The sequence below is a fragment of the Camarhynchus parvulus genome, chromosome 4 (genome assembly GCF_901933205.1).
Source record: "Camarhynchus parvulus chromosome 4, STF_HiC, whole genome shotgun sequence".
Lineage (NCBI taxonomy): Eukaryota > Metazoa > Chordata > Aves > Passeriformes > Thraupidae > Camarhynchus > Camarhynchus parvulus.
The window spans coordinates 39,948,804-39,965,819 of record NC_044574.1 but is presented as its reverse complement, the minus strand read 5'-3'; the positions used below and the strand labels follow the sequence as shown (position 1 = coordinate 39,965,819).

General features: G+C 32.8%; 1 protein-coding gene across 2 annotated transcripts in view; it reads right to left on the bottom strand.

Annotated features, from left to right (window-relative positions):
- Nucleotides 1–17,016, bottom strand: part of FSTL5 (follistatin like 5) — a 268,652-nt gene that overhangs the window by 211,540 nt on the left and 40,096 nt on the right. For both annotated transcript variants that reach the window (XM_030947751.1, XM_030947752.1), the window contains exon 3: nucleotides 15,263–15,296. In XM_030947751.1, coding sequence (XP_030803611.1) covers nucleotides 15,263–15,296 — 34 coding nt within the window. The remainder of the gene's footprint in view (nucleotides 1–15,262; nucleotides 15,297–17,016) is intronic.

The following is a 17,016-nucleotide window of genomic DNA, read 5'->3' as shown; positions in this document are numbered from 1 at the left end:
AAATATTATGAAACTAGTGAGAAAATAGTTATGAGAAGAATGCACCAAATTTAAGGAATTTCTGTGTGCTTTGTAAAGCTGAGTGGAAAAATTCTCCTTATTTAAAATATTTCTGATTTTCCATTGTGAAACTGGCTTTCAGTTTCTGTTTTACACATAACATGACAAAGTTTCCAAAATCAATATATAAGCACTGGCATTGAAATTAATATAATGCGTATTTCAAGCTCTTGATCATGAACCTTTGTGGAAAGACTAACAGACTACAGGCTCTAACAAATTCATGCAAAATGAACTCCAGCTCCTGCTTCTGAAAGGCCTACCTTACCCCACAGAGTTCTTGGGAATTCAAGAAACACTAATAACTGATGACATACAGATACTGCAAATAAAGGTCATTTTCAGTAGCTGGCTGTATTACAATATGCTCCATAAATCTGATAGAAGCAAATATTAATATGGCAGGAGTACTCCTTCAAATTAGAGGATGTACATCCTATAGACAGTTCTAAATTTAACATTATTCTTGCAGCTTGTGCTGTTTTATCTTGTGGTTCATAAACTACTCTTATTTTTATTTAGAAAATAACAACATATATAGCCCCAAGGTTCTCCTGCTCACTGAGTTATAGAAGAGCTTTTCTCACTCTCTATTTTTTAAGTGGAAAAATCTTACATTTCACAAAGTAGCATTACCACAGTCCACCCTACAACATAAGTCAGTTTCTCTGTGCTTCCACACCATGTCAAGTTAGAAACCATTCAGGACAGAACAAATAATTCGGCATCTGCGAGCTTTCCTTGTATGAATGATGTGATTCACCCACTTGATGAAAAGCTCACTAAAGCTTATGAGTCCCGAGTCAAAGATCAAGGAAAAATTAAGGCACAATTAACTAAATTGGTACACTGGTATCCAGCTTTTCTGTCTTATTTTGAGAATGGTGCCAGAAGAAGTGTCCAGGTCTCCCTCTTACTACCTTAAAACACTTCGCTGGTTGCTCAAAGGTCCAGCTCCATCTTCTACAGATACTGTATTTGATGAGCAGAGGCACAATTAAATTGGCTGGTCAATGTTTAACAGAGGGGTATTCCCTTCAAAAGAAAACATTAAAATGTTTAATAATAAGCAATAAATTGTTTCCATCTGCTGTTGGAAGATTCCAGGATCTTTCTGGTCCCTGTTTTTCCTAAGCACAACCCACCTCTTCTACCTCAAGCACAACTCACCTCTTCTAGCTCTAATTAATGAATTTAGAATTTTTCTTTGTGAAGAAAGTAAGAGCATTTTCATTAACTGAATCATTCTGAAAAGAGCTACAAATTTCTAAATGACTGACCTCTGCCCAATATTTCCCTAAGCATAAAGGAGAAATTTTGTAAATGTATTGCGAAGATGCTTTGATGGTACTGAAAAGGATTTTTTTCCTGCATTTTAATTCTTTCAGATTAATGTGCTCTGGTTTATATCTCTGTCTGCCATCAAAATCAAGCGCACCTGCAGAATCCCACTGAAGTCAATCAAATTTAATATACGTATATAAAAACCTATCAGTCGAGAATGTTTTTTACTCTATGGCCTGCAAAAGGTGATTGCACACAAGTTAAGAAAATCCTCATATTCAAATTAGGGGCCTTTTTTTAATTCCAACAATTAATTTTAGGCCATTTAAAAATCATTAATCTATTATGCACTACTGTTTGCAGGGAAACCAATGTTTTTCAGCAACCAGCATGATTCAAAAGTTCTTTAAAAAGTGATATGCAAACATAACAGGAACTACAATAGCTTCTCTGTGTACACTTAACATTCAATGAGTTAAAGCATTTTTTGACATTTTTCTTCAAGTTGTCCTTCCAGTGCCCTATCTGAAATTAAAGAACAAAAATGCTAAGCCCATTTAATTTTGAATAGCAATGAATTAATCCTAATAATGAAATAACTTCAATACAACGTTGTCTTTGAATCATTAGAGGATTTGCAGATAGTATCTTGTGAATGCAAACAAGATAATCACACAAGCACAGATACCAAATAACCCTTTCTCCAAACACTGGTGGGCATGCATATTCAACAAAATGCAAATATTGACTTTTCTGATAGCAACTAGATCAGATTGCTAAAGCACCTGATGAGACACTGCAATCCCAGTGTGGGAAACAGTAGTGACCCTTCATGCTCTGCATGGCAAGCCTCTAGCTTGCTTGCATTTATGATTCCCCTAAACTCAGAGCGTTTGCCACAACTGCAAGAATAAAGTAGACATGTGGAAAAGGGCAATCTCAGTCAGTACAGAAGAGCCTGAAAGAAAGTAAACAGGTTTCATGTCTCATATTACCTCTCCAGAGAGACAAGGAAAGGAAGAAATGCCATTTGCAACTGAGTGCTTATGAAGACCAATGGGCACATAAAAAGACTTCTTTTTAATAAACAAGGAGAGCGGATAACAGGTCACACACCCTGCAAATTCAGCAATCAGTATGTCTAGCAAGTGTTAGAACACAGACTTAAGAAAATTGCTAATGCCTTAAAGAGCATTCATCCAGAATGAGTGCATACACTCACACAGAGTCACATGACATGCTTTACCAAAAACCTCCCCAAACACACTATAAAACCCAAATTTAAAAGAAGAAATATCTATAATACTGTACATTTGAATTTGTATGTTTTAATCTTGAACTACATCACACTTCCAAGTCTTGCCTAATCCCATACTTTAATTTGAAGTGGAAATAAAGAAATGAATGCGAAAAAGTACAGCATTTCCTGTTGCTTTTATTACTCTTGATAGAGATGACACGATACCTCAAAATGGTTGTGTAAAATACATATTTAAAGGCTATTAAAGACTCATAAGAATTTTTTTTTCCTAGATTCTGATTTCTGTTCTGAGATCCTCTTTCTACACATTTTTAATTGTATGTCTTTCTTGACATTTTATCTGTACATCTGTGAACATACAGATATATAAGTTGATTAATATATATTTACACAGGAGTATGCTGAACCACCTGAGAAAGACTATGTTTAGGCAATATAAATAGCTTTATATTTGTATCTTTGGCTTTCATCATTCTGTATTACTTCTGTCAATGTATTTCATTTATGATACTCCTAACTCTATCTACTGCTTTTGAGATGTCAGTTACAATTATAAGGAGTAATAAGATTTTTCAATGCTTCTGGGAAAAGAAGGTCAGATTACTGCTAATTAAACCAGAGTGCAACCTACATATATGATCCTTTGAGCACAGAAATTATGATTCTGATACCAGAAAGTTTTTATTGGGTTCTTTCCTCCATTTGTAATGCATTTTTAGTGGGCAATTACCCTTAAGGCTACAAATCACAGCTTTTACATTTTATGAGGAAGAATCAATGTGTGCTTATTAGAAAGTTGGTGGCACTTATAATACAAATGGGAATTTTCTATGCCTTTCTATTTGCTAAACTTCTCTAATCTTCCTTCCCTTCTGAGAGCCTTTATTTAATTAGTTCTATGCAGGACTTTAAAAAGCTAAGAAAAATGCTTTTTTTAATATTCTTGGATTTATTTATTTCTGAGATAATGAAATGCTTTCTTAAATTTCCATTAAAGCAATGCTGCCATAGATTTTTATAGTCTTTTAAAAGAATGAAAACATCAAGATTTGACTGATTATTGCTAGTGGGCCAGCATTTCTACATGTAGATGTGGGTTTTGTCCATAATTCAAATGAAGAATAATTTGAACCTTATTACTGAGAATTTTTGTTTTGATATCCTGTCAGCATAGCAATCTAAGCCTATGCTTAGGTCAAGACAGGACACAAAATGCTAGAGAAACAAAAACTTATAGCCTGGGTATCATATGTGCAAATAGATTCTATGTGCTACAAAGTCCAGTGAGAGCACAAAGAGAAGAAAGAATCTCGCTCTGTCATGTTGCCATTGAACACAAAGACACTTGCTTATAGAATGGTATTTAGATGTGTAACCACTTGTGTCAAATATCTCAGATTATTTAGCCAACAATCAGCCATGACTTTATCAGCCGTGGATTTACCTTTTAACCAACTCCCGTACAAGAAAATTCTGATAAGTGCATGGACAAAAATCTATCCCACCGTATTTCTATCCCAGGCTGGAAACTCTGATAAACAGCTTTTTGATCAATAATTGTTGTCTAAACAGCCAAAGGCTTTGCTTTATGTAGTTATGCAGGGCCACACAGAATTACAGGTTGTTGCTGTCATTGCAATGATACCATTTGGATATCCTTTCCATAGCTGAGCAAAACAAAATCTGACAAACCTTATTGTCAACTACTACAATTTTGAAAGATAAACTTTTTCTGACAGTTATCTATACATCATATAAACTTTAAAAGTCTTTAAGAATCAGTTAAAAAATCATCTCTATTATGACTTCAGAGAATATTTAAAAAATTAGAAAATATTTGAATCCCTATTCATTAATAAAACAGAATTATTTCTTGAAGATCCACCAGGATTTCAAAGGTGATGGAAGAATAGGCAAATTTACAAAAAATAAGCTTATAAAGACATGATCCAAACTTAATGTTCATCTTAACTGTTTTCACTCAGACCCATAAAGTTTACTCCTTTTCAGACTCTGAAACTGAAAATTATGTGCCCTATGACTATGAAGAAAGCCAGAAGTTACTTCAAATACTTTATCTCTAAAAAACCTTTGAAAGTTCAAAGGCATATCCTACCCTTCAATATTCGAGGGAGGTTGCATTTTAAGCCGTACACATATTCTCCCCCAGAGAACGCAGATTACTGTCTACCATGCCAAATCTTGAAAGATATGAATGGCTGGTATGAAAAAGGGAGATAGAGTTTATGCAAAAAGGGGCACAGGTGGGAAAGAATATGGAAAAAGAAGGCTTTAGAGAAAATGACCCAGGCCACTGCTGCACAAATAAAGTTATATTTACACAGGTATGTAAAGGAAAAAAACCAGAGCGTTTTATCATAAGGCATAAAATGAAACATTTTACCTTGCCCTATAAACAGAACACCTTAAATCAGCCTTCCAGATAAGAGCAGTCCTGCTTCAATTTAAAGGAGAAGCTGAGTTACTCCTTGTATCATCTCTTTCATGCAATTTCCTGAGGTTTTTCTTTCATTACCCATTACTTTGCATAAACTCAAATAAATTTGTGTACAGGTAAAGTACAAAATGTCCTGCTTAGTTTCACAGAACCAGGGAAATTGCTCTTGAAAGATGTTCCATTCAATTCTTACTTCATCATTTGCACACGATCACACACAGCATTTTTTAATATTATATTAATTCATGCAAAGAGGAGAAAACTGCACATGAAGAAATATCTTCCTGCAAGCAGTTCTGCCTCTTGTTTAAAATTATTATAATCTACCTAACTTTTCATTTCAGGAGTCCCATGCTTTTTTCAAGCATTTGTATCAATATACTTTCAAAGTATCCCATTCTGCTAGGAGAAACAAACTGTGTCTGTCTTAAATTTTACTTAAAAACACCGTCTGGTCACTGGAGTAACCATTCTCTATACTTGCTTATGATTAAATTAAATTCAATCTAAAACATTAATTCCTTCAACAGTATATTCAGATCTAGATCTCAGTCACTCTACTGCCAACCTCTTGACAAATCAGAGGTCTCACTTTTTTCTTCCCAGTATGCTGTTATGTATATTTAAAGAAAACAAAACCAAACCACCACCTTTTTTTAATAATAAAAATTAATTTTTACATTTCAGCAAATATTTAAAAAGCTAATTTGAAAAATGACCAGAAATTTTATTATTAGGAAGACTAGAAGAAAGCTGTATTCATTTGCTAAAGATTTGCACAATTGCATAATCAAAGAATTTTGGATTTTTAATTTTACTCTTTAATTTATTTTTAAGCTATAACATATCTATTCATTGTTTTAATAGAATTCAAATGTTTTATTTAAATAGCTAAGTTCCTTGTTCTAATTTGCGTCATGTAGGACTATACATGAGTAGACCTATTTTTATTATTTGATGCATTTTAGTTTACAGCTCATTCATCTAAGGAATTAGCTTTTCAGGTCTTGGGGAGCTACTTTAAATTTGAGGATTAAAAAACAAATTTATACAAAAAGTCTAATATATACATATATATATATATGAAAAAAAATGTATATGAATTAAGAAGCAGAAAGACATTTGAGTGACTGTGTCCTGGGTTGGCAGGACAACAGGACAGAGAAACATCATATACCCAGGACATACAAACATCATACACCCAGGACAGACTGCAACTTCTGGTTTGGATCCCTTCAGAAGAAGATAATAATTACCCACATTTAAACTGCTAGTTGAAATGGGTGCATTCATTCCTTGTAAAGTTTCCTTAGAAACACTAGACTCTTAAGCATAATCTAAACAGACAGCTGGGTCCACCCTTTATGATAATGTGCCACACAGCTTTATTAATCTGACCTTTGGAAACAAATGAGAAATTTTATACTGCCCCACCGTAATTGTTAGTGACAGGCATTTTAGCAGCCTGTAATTTGCATTCCACTGTAACACCTACTTTCAGTTATGATGTAAACCTTAACAGGATCTGACACCATCCATCATGTTCTGGTGTCTAAGGCAAGTGACAAAAGAGCGTGCTCGGAGTAAACCAGAACACGACCTTAATGATAATGAAACACATCAACCCTCGCTATTCAAAGACAAAGGCAAAAAATGAATATTGTAATTGTCTCAACCAGCATCTGAATGATACACAGTGCTGCAATAATTGGGAGTGAGATTTAAGGCGGAAATTGTGTTCAACAGACTCATTTTTCAAGTTTTTGTAAGTTCTGATTGTCCAATAAGTTGCTTGCAAGACTTATTTTATTGGAGAAAATATGTTTTTCATGCATAATCAATAGCATTCTGAAGAAAACTATATGAATGTAAAAAATTACTTCTGTTTAAGATGGCATGAGTATGGAAATTTCTTCTATGTAACACAAATGTATCAGATTTTTTCTACGTAAGTGTTCTTAAAAGTTTATGGCCTATAAACAGCACAGAAAACCTATATGTAAGTTATGTTGACAGCTGTCAGTGTTATAAATATGCAATAAAAACCAGTGGCCTCATACCTGAATGAAAAAATACTTATTTACAGGTATTTATTGAAAATATATATAAATTAAATAGAATTTATTTCTGAAATACTAGTATTTACTCAGTTCTTTTGCTTCTGAATGCTATGTATTCCTACTCAACTTCACTTTTTCTTTCATGACAACCCTTTCTCAACTTTAAATACTTCTATGAATAGTCTAAGTGTGTTGTCATCTTATTGCAAAAGTGCCATACCTTCTCAGTGATTTCTCATGCGCAGCTCCTCACAGCACAGCCAACAAACTCCAACTCCCTTCTCCACCAGCTAACCTGCTCTTTTGTAGCACTGGTCTTCTTACTGGACACAGCTGTGGCCTATTAAGGGCAGGCCTGCTCCTAATCTTTGGTGATTAGTACAGCTGCAACTCCTCAGGGGTGAGATTACCTTCTGCACTATCTTTATTTTCTCACATTCTATCCCTCCACATAACTGAACTATAGCCTACATTGGATTTTAAGTTCATATCTAAAAAAATTATTATAGACCATAGATTTTAAAAATTATCTCTATGTATATCTTTTCCAGTGATATAAATACCATGGCCTCCTTTCTGTGCAGTAACGAGGTATCACAGCAGACTATTTAATACAAACATAGAGATAATACTGAGATCTACTGATAAAGCAAGGGTTATGCTACAGGCAAATAAAACACAATAACAAAAGTTGCTTTCTTCTAGTATAAATTCTAATATACATTTTTAGCTATTACTTGGTATACTTTTTATTTGCAAATAAACCACAAGTTTTTCCTTTAATAGCATTAGGATAGTTTCTGACATGCACTTTGCTTTTTGAAAATCTATTCTAAAAGGAAAACTTCAAGTTGTTCAGATAGGAAGATTATTTTGCTTCAGCAGTCTGTTACGTAAAATGTGAGCTGCACTTTCTATCATTCTCATTTGTTTCTTTTTGGTCATAATAATTGCCTGCTACATCACAAGTAGTGTGAAACAGCTTGTTCCACCTGGCTATTATATGCCAAACTTAACTAAGATATCTGTGGTGCTGATACAAATCATATTTTGCTTTTCATTCTGAGAATGAAGGCTCTACAAAGGCATAGGGTACACAGAAAAGGTAGATAATACTTTAAACCACCTAAGCTTCACAGGAAATGACCCATTTTACATTTAGATTTCTATTGTTAGCATAATCAAAGGAATATTCACTACATGTGAGAAACATGGCATGCATAGCCTACAGACACTGCACTACTGTATATATATCTGTATTAAAGAATCCAAGAGTACTTTTTCTGTGAATGTAATGCAAACATTCAGTGCTCAAGAGCTAATTCAAATTACCTCATATAGCCATCTGTTGTTCATGCACCCCTTTTAAGATGAAAGAGGTAAATGAAAGCCATTATTGAAAATACATATTGTCTTATGCACAAAAAAGAATCTAAATATATGAAACTACAATGCTTTTAGCATTAATTTTTAACTTTAAAACCTCAACATTATTAATAATAAAAGAATAGACTAACTTAAAGTCAAGTCACATTAATTAGCCCTTCTCAGCCTACTCTGAAACAACACAAGAAATTACCCAAAACATTTTCACTATAACATTCAAGTTAAACAGTAGCTACTCTTACATGGAAGCTTAAAAAAAAAATCAAACTGTATTGCTATTCAAAGTCTTTTGTGGGTCACACAACATTAAAATTCAGACTACCAATACATTTAAATTTAAATAACTAAAATTGCTACATTCATCCTCTGAGTGACTTCTTTAAAGATAGTAAAGTCTTAATAGAAATGAATATGTATTCCAGTCAGAATTCAGCACTCCCCTCCCCTGCCAGTGCTGAATCTCTTCTCCACTGTATCTGTTCAAGTTAAATGTTTGTGCACTACAGAGAGAAACTTCATGAATACCACTGAACTTATTCTCTCTTGTCAAGTTCACAATGTCTGCTTTGAAGTAGATTTAATAATTTAACAGAATGCAACTTAAATTTTAGGAGGACACAGATGAATGTTTTACAAAAAACAAAACAGGGATACCATTCTCTTATGTTAGCTCTACTATGCTACTACATGCAGAAATAACCATTGTATCTCTTGTTGGAATAGATATATCATATTGGAGAAGAGTTCTTGCACGGAATTTTGACAAAGACCATATTTTTCCCTTCCAAATTTCTGAATGTCATGAATATTACATATGAGAAGAAAACCAAACTCAGATGTACATTTTCCTGCTGTAAAGAAAATCCAGAGAAGAAAGAAATTATTTGTAGGTATAATTCTTAAAGCTGCTAACAAGTCAGGCACAAAGAATTTCATCCTTTTATGAATGCAATAGACACAGTTGTGGAATATTTTTGCTTTCATATTTTCTCCACTATCATTATATATACACTATTACATAACATATATAGGATCATTTTTATAAAAATTATACATAATAAGTATCAGTAGCTATCTCTGTAATCATTATCAGAATATATATGTGCATCCCCCCACATAGTTTTAAAAAGTGGCAATGGAAAGTGGAAATAATGGATGAAAGTGGAAATAATGGATATGCATTTACAAAAAATTAAAGATGCATCTGATTATTCCAATTGATTTTTTGAATATACACTGACAGCTGTGAATTTTTCCATAATTAATTATTTTTTTTTTTAGTCTCATAGCAAAACTGGACTTGGAAATGTTGCAGCCAAGCAGTATAAAGTTGGAAATAACTCCTCTGTGAAAATGCAGACATAATTTGTAACAAAACACTCAAGAAACTCCATGTGATACTGTTCCTCCCCTGACACTAACACAATAAAACTGCAGGCAATTTTTCATTAGTATGGAATGTAGGTCTAGGATTTATCTTAAGGTAAATGCTGCAATTCTGTAAAATATATGCACCATGTTGTATTCACTTGTTATTACTTTAGCCTTTTTAATTAATTTCTTGGCAAAGATAAAGTGTGTTTTCCTCAAGATAACAACTGGTGAGGCCATATTTGTGCAGTTTACACTGTTTATGTCCATGGCATTACACTGGTAGCAAGTCTGACTAGGTAAATATACAAATACTGTGCTGTATTGACAGATAAATATCAAAATTGGATTTCAGCATTGTCAAATAATGCTTTGCTTAAAAGAAATAAGAAAACATTTTCATAAATCTGTATATACAGTAGAGACCTTGCTCTGGGTGCATACTTTCTGTGTCAGGTAATCACACTGTTACCAAAGATACCACCTAGAACTGATATCTGACACTGATTCACACACTTTACTTTCTAAAAATGAGCTTCAAGTATGCTGAAAAATAAACTCTAAGATTAACTGTTATACTAAAATTATTTTCACACATGCATAAATTTGTTTATTTTAAATGCATTTCACAATCTGAATTGATTCAGACCTTTCCATTGTAATTTCTATAAATGTTAATCATGGTAAAGCCATTCCAATATAATAATAAAGAAAGAACACTCCAAAGCATTCACTTAATAACAGGTCTTCTGTAAGAAAGGGAAAAGAGAATTATTCAGGTGCAAAACAGAACTCCATTTCTTATGACAATTCTTAAGGAACAAAGAGATTTGAGTTTCAGTTGACCAGGCCTTGGAGGAGAACGGAACAGGATAAAGGGGATAGGATTTGGCACACCTAATTCAAAAATCCTCATACAACTCTTCAAAGTTTATTCACTCAGGTAACTTAGAACATAATGACAAAGAAAAGAACTTCAGGACAAAAACCATAGGTCAGATTGGACAAACAATTACCAATCTTTTGCTGCTACACATATTCTCTAAAATGCTACATTTTTTTCTGAAATGTACTGATCTAGTATAGAAGCTACCAGAGCATAACAAACTAAAACATTAGTCAGTTCAGTCCAGGAGGATTGCAGTTCAGATTCTAACCACACAGAATTAATAGAGGTCTGTTGAAAAACAAATTAAGAATAATTAATTATTTTAATATAATAATTATATGATTAATCTATCATACATTATTACATACAATAGTATAGTATAATATTTATACTTATTATAATATTAATATATTATTATAATTATTCTAATATTTATAATAATGCTTGAGTAGACAAACTGAATCACTGGATACATTACAGAATGTAATGAACTGTATTTTTTGCCACAGTTAACGGTTTTAACATGACAAAGGATGCTGATATCATGTATTCTGCACCAGAACATGCATAGCTTTGCCCATTACCAAAAGTAATAACAGCCAGACATATTGCAGAATAGATCTAACAGTTTGTTCACCCACTGGCATTTGAGAGTATCTCCAGACACAATTTCACTTTTACAAGTTATTATTCAAATAAGGCCTTACTGATTTTGTCCCTTAAATACCCTAAATTTTAAATTTTCTTAAGCTTTTTTCCATTTCTTCATGTCTTACATTCATGAGTTCATAGAAAAAGATTACATCAATCTGGGATTTCAGAAAAGACCAGGAATGTTGTGAAGGTATGCTAACTATTTAAAGAGGAAAAAGCAAGTAAGATATACAGGTGATGCCTATATGATTTCCTCTCTAATTTTGGTAGCTAAAGATTAAAAAAGGAACAGATGTTTGTTAATGATATCAGAGGAGTCAGGCAATATGTTCATAATCATAGATAATTATGTTTTTGAAACTAATCTGTGAGTCAATAATGGTTTTACATTCAGATTATTAAGGTAAGCATAAAGTGAAAAGTATTGAGTACAATTAGAAACTCAAGTTGTAATTAAAATTATGTCAGTCAAAATTCTCTAAATGGTTGAATTTTGAGTGTTAGTGATATTCAAAGCTCATATCAATAGTAGCTAGCAAACATTTTAAAATATCCTATACAGCTGGTATGCTACACCTCAACAGGTGCTCTTAACCAAAGTAAAAAATTCTTCAAATTAATATAATTAAAATTATTTGCATGCACACTTTGAAAATGTTATGAAAAGTGCATATTTTCCAAATCTTAGGTGGAGCACTTTTTCTATCTTTCAAAAGGTGTTAAGTTGCTAGAAGTATTAGGCAAAGTTACACTATTGTATCATTCCTCAATGTTACTAAACTGCCTTACTCTTGGCCTAAATTAAGACATTTTTCTGATTTTGCTGGTGGCTTTTTAGAAAGATATTACACATTGTTTCTCTATACGGAAACCAATTTTTTAATTCTCAAAAAAAAATCAATATTTGAATATTAGTAATTAAAACTATTACTAAGCTTAGGGACTGATCTGAAATGCTACCAGTTAGCTGAAATATTTTTGTAGCTAGTCATTTCCTGTGTTCCAGTATTTTTTCTGTGAAAAGGAATTGAGATGCCTTTAAGATTTGGCAAATAGTTAAAATGGGTTAACCTTCTGGTACTTCAGAAGTAAAATTTTTTCAGAATAATATTGTCAGAAACTATTTCTACTTTAAAGTTTATAATGTTATTTATTAAAAGCACATTAGTGTCTCCAAAGTCAAACATAGGCTGGGAAGAAAATTCTGCACATTGCTTAAATGTAACACAATTTCTGATGTTTCCAAATCATCACAAAAACTTTCTATTTTATCTTCCACAAGTTTGGAAACAAAACATTCTTTTGTCTGAAGGAGTTAACACTGGAAAACCAAGGTAAGGAAGGTCAAATGGGACTTCAAGCTAGTAATTAAAAGTTAGCAAGGTTTGTTTGGTAATTGCCTTGTTATTTCTTTCACATTACAGAAGTGTTATAAAACTAATTTCATTTGTATTTTGCCCTGGTGATAATCATTTTCACATACAAAAAATTCTTGGAAGCATAAGGAAGTTTGCCAACATCCATTAAAACTGTAAAATGTTAACATAGTGTTTTACATAAAAGCAGTGTTGCTTTTCTCAAACAGGGTACAAAAAGATCTGTTACCTGTTAAGTAAAACAAGAAAAAGAATATCACAGATCAAAAAGAGATGGGACTAGTGTCAGAACAGCGGGTGTTTGAGTATTGGCTTCTATGCTGGTGTGATTGACTTAGAGGCTGAAAACAGAAGCAACAGATGGGAAAAACAAACTGCTCAGAAATGTATCAGGAGGAAAAAAACCACTCTAGAACAATAAAAACATACTTACTAAAATAAAAATAGGAACCAGATGTATTTTATAGCATTTTTTTATAAATTAGTTAAAATGAAAAATTCATAGGAATTTGTAATGTAATAAAAGATGTAGAATGCTCCTTTATACTAATACATTGACCCTGCTGAAACCAAAAAGCATTTGACTTGAATTCTGCTGCTCTCTTAAAAATACAACCTAATGAAATTATTAATAAAAATTAGATACTGAACTACTGACTTCAACAGAAGTTCTAAGGCACAACAGAGACATCAGCATTTCACTTGGTAAGGATGAACTTGCCCTCTGAATTAAGAGGACAAGATTGCTTCTGAAAGCATCAGAACTGTTAAGAAACCACAGAAAACATTTTGTCCATTTGCCATATGAAGTGGTTGAAATATGTAGAGTGTAAGGAATATTGTAAGAAACCCATCCCAAGAAGTTGAGGAAAATTTACCCATCCCAGAAGAACATATGCAGAGCACAAAACATTTAGATACTGCATACGAACTGCAGTTACTTGTTGACAAGATAAAAATACTTATGCTGAAACATTTATTTAGTCCTGTTTCATCTGAACCAACCAGTATTTTAAGTAGATAGATTTTTAAGATTTTAAATGCTGTAACTGAAATAAAAATATCTTCCTGAAACTTTGCAACTACATGGATAAAGAACACATGAAAACAAATAAATTCAAAGAATATGAAAAGAGAACACCACAAAAAAACCCAATAATAAACTCACCTCAAAATAGCATTATGCAAAGTATATCTGTAGATACATATATGTTTCAAAGACTACTCTGTGCATGATTAGTTTTCCAGACCACTGAAATCTTCCAAGTTGAATTGTCAGTTTAGGCAGAGACAAACATATCTTGCAGGAAGTTTAGTAGATTAAATATTTCCTCAAGTGATGTTACAGATAAAATCACAATAAATTTTGTGCAGCTCAGCACCAGTATCACTGCCTAGCTGGAGAAAATGGATATCTCCCTTCAAGTAGAGTTTAATGGGTTAGTTTGGTGGAAGGTGTGCACAACACTTGGCAATCTTTTGAAAATTGTTTCCGTAGTTAGTTCACTAAATTAACTGCTGATGAATAAGATGGGCACTCCCATCCAGCTCATTACTTTGTTCCTACTGCTACTTGTCGCTCACATACATACCATGATGACCACCTGGCAACAGCATGGGGTGGGGTGTGTGAGAAAGACTGTCAAACATCATACATGGCTGTCATAAATCATAAAAATTCACAAACAATGGCCCATTTCAGAATGCTTCAGTATTCACAAATCATTTATTCCTGTAATCTGATCTGAGTTGTCACAGTCTTTTTTACAATTTGTATTAAGTCATCTCATATCCTATGTCTATAAAAAACTAAAGTTTTGATTTTCATTGCTTGCTTAGCAATTTTTAATGAAGAGGTTTGGATGTTCTCTCTCTTAACATACTTTCTTTTAGCAAAAAAAAAAGTGTGAAATTATCATTTGAGCTTTGCAAGTCTTAATATTCTTGATAAAAGATTGTTTCTTTAACCTGGATATTCTATTTCAGACAGTGCTTAGCCGCTTGCACAGAGCAAGGTGCAGTGAAAATATAAATTGTACACAAAGACCACCCAGAAAGGTTGTTTTGCAAGGCAACCCGTTAGGACATGACTAATTTGTGCAAAAATTGGAATTGCACCCAGTTTCAGATTTACTGAATGGAAAGGGAGTAGCTAAATTGATGGTACTGATGTTTTATGGAAGGATAATAACCAGCCATAGTCAAAGACATGAACTTTGTGAGAAACTGTGCAGCCCATCCCATCCAGAGTGCAGCAATCAGTGTTTTTCATCTCAGGGTTCCAAAAATAGTAGCTAATACATTTACTTTCTAAATTTCAATCCCTTTCCTAAAAATATATTTGTCATTTCAAACACTAAAATACTTAGCAAACAATCCATATGGAAGTTTTTTACCAAAAATTAATGCTACATTTGTGATAATTATAAAAATGTCCACATTTTGAAAACAATTGGCACTTACCTTTATTTCTTGAGCTTTCATGATTCTTTTCCTGCTGCAATTAAGAGCAGAAAAATATATTAATTTCAGAATTATTTATCACAAAATCATAAAATCATAGACATACATGACCCAAATGAGACAGTGTAGTTCCTCCTCCATCCTGCTCCAAAGTAAAATCAACTACACTTTGCCTGATGCCTAAAGAGTCATATATAACCCATTTTTAAACTAGTGTTTTTCACTTTTTTTTTTTCCCTCCCAAAATGACTGGATATGCCGGAACACATTACCCAACAGGGCCATGCAGTCTCTGTCACTTGACCTCTGTCTTGGGAGATGCTCATAATTCAACTGCACAACTCCCTGTAAAACTAGGATTTGTCCCATGATGTAATTGTGAAGCATGAAAATTTACCCAAGGCACTAACCTGCCCCCAAAACGTCAAACTTCGATTTTACACAATATTTGCTCAAAAAAATGCTCTTTATTTTGGGTATTGCAATTCTTCAAATATTTGCTACTATATAAAGTTATGCCAGTAAAAATAGCATTAGGAATAGGCTAAATGCAAAACACTTCTAAATTTTTAAGCATTTCAGCTTTTGATAACAAAGAGAGTGTGCTGATTACCCTTCAGTACTAATTGCACTGTTTTATTTTACCTATAAACACCAAGGATTGTTCTTACTGTGCTCATAACAGATTCATTTAGTCTTAAAAGCATCCAGACTGTACATAGAAATCTACAGAAAGAAGTTAATACCTCTACACCAATACACATGTCCTTTAACAGCGTATCTGTTAATATTTTCTAATTCTCAGGGACATGGAAATGTTTAGTTAACATTAACTTAAGCATAAGGCCATCTTATCCTCAAACAAGTAAAACATATTGTTCCAACATTTTTAATTTTGTAAAAAAATAAATAATTTGGCTAGTGATGCAGTATTTCTGTTGTTCCCTGAAAGCCAATTTTACAAATCTAAGTCAATGATTCTTTTCTTGTTTCTTTTTAAACAAATAACTGTGTCAAAACTTCTGTGTATTTGGAAAATATATCTTCAAATTTCTCCATGACTACATTAGAAACACTAATAAGATATTAAAAAAAAGGAAAAAATTGATTATCAGTAAAATGTGATGTACTAGATACATTTTTAGTATTTCCTAAACCAAATGAATGGTATTTCCTGAAATACTGGATATGATGTGCTGAATTTACCAGAATCAATTTTCATGCCATTTCTGATTTTCATGCTATACTAAATTTAAAGCAATAGTTTTAGTATTACTGAATTTCTTTTGCATTTCATTTTACACAACAGTCAGTATTTGGTTTAGAGAATCTGTCCAGTACTTTCTTCAAGTCTTCTAAAGGAAAACTTGCTTGTAATTTTTATTTTATATATCCTTAGAAGTCATGCAGTGAAACTTAGCCTTTAATAGGCCAGTGTAAACTCAGACAATCTTGTTCATGATAAGAAATCTGTGCTTATTAAAATATCAACCAATCACCAAGATTTAGAGTCAAGATGTAGCTAAGTTGTGTTAGCATTTCAGATAGTGCAATTTTATGGGCTCCACAGACACTGTTCACTTCCACAAAACTCACTAGTCTTTTCTCCCTTCTTTAGTTTGAAATCAGAAGAATGGAATTTTTTGCCAACAAAGCTGCAATAGATTCTAAAGACTTAATCCAATAACTGATTATTAGATCAGAGTAGCCTTGCAGGAAAACAACATTAGAAGTCAAATATTGGTATCAAAGGA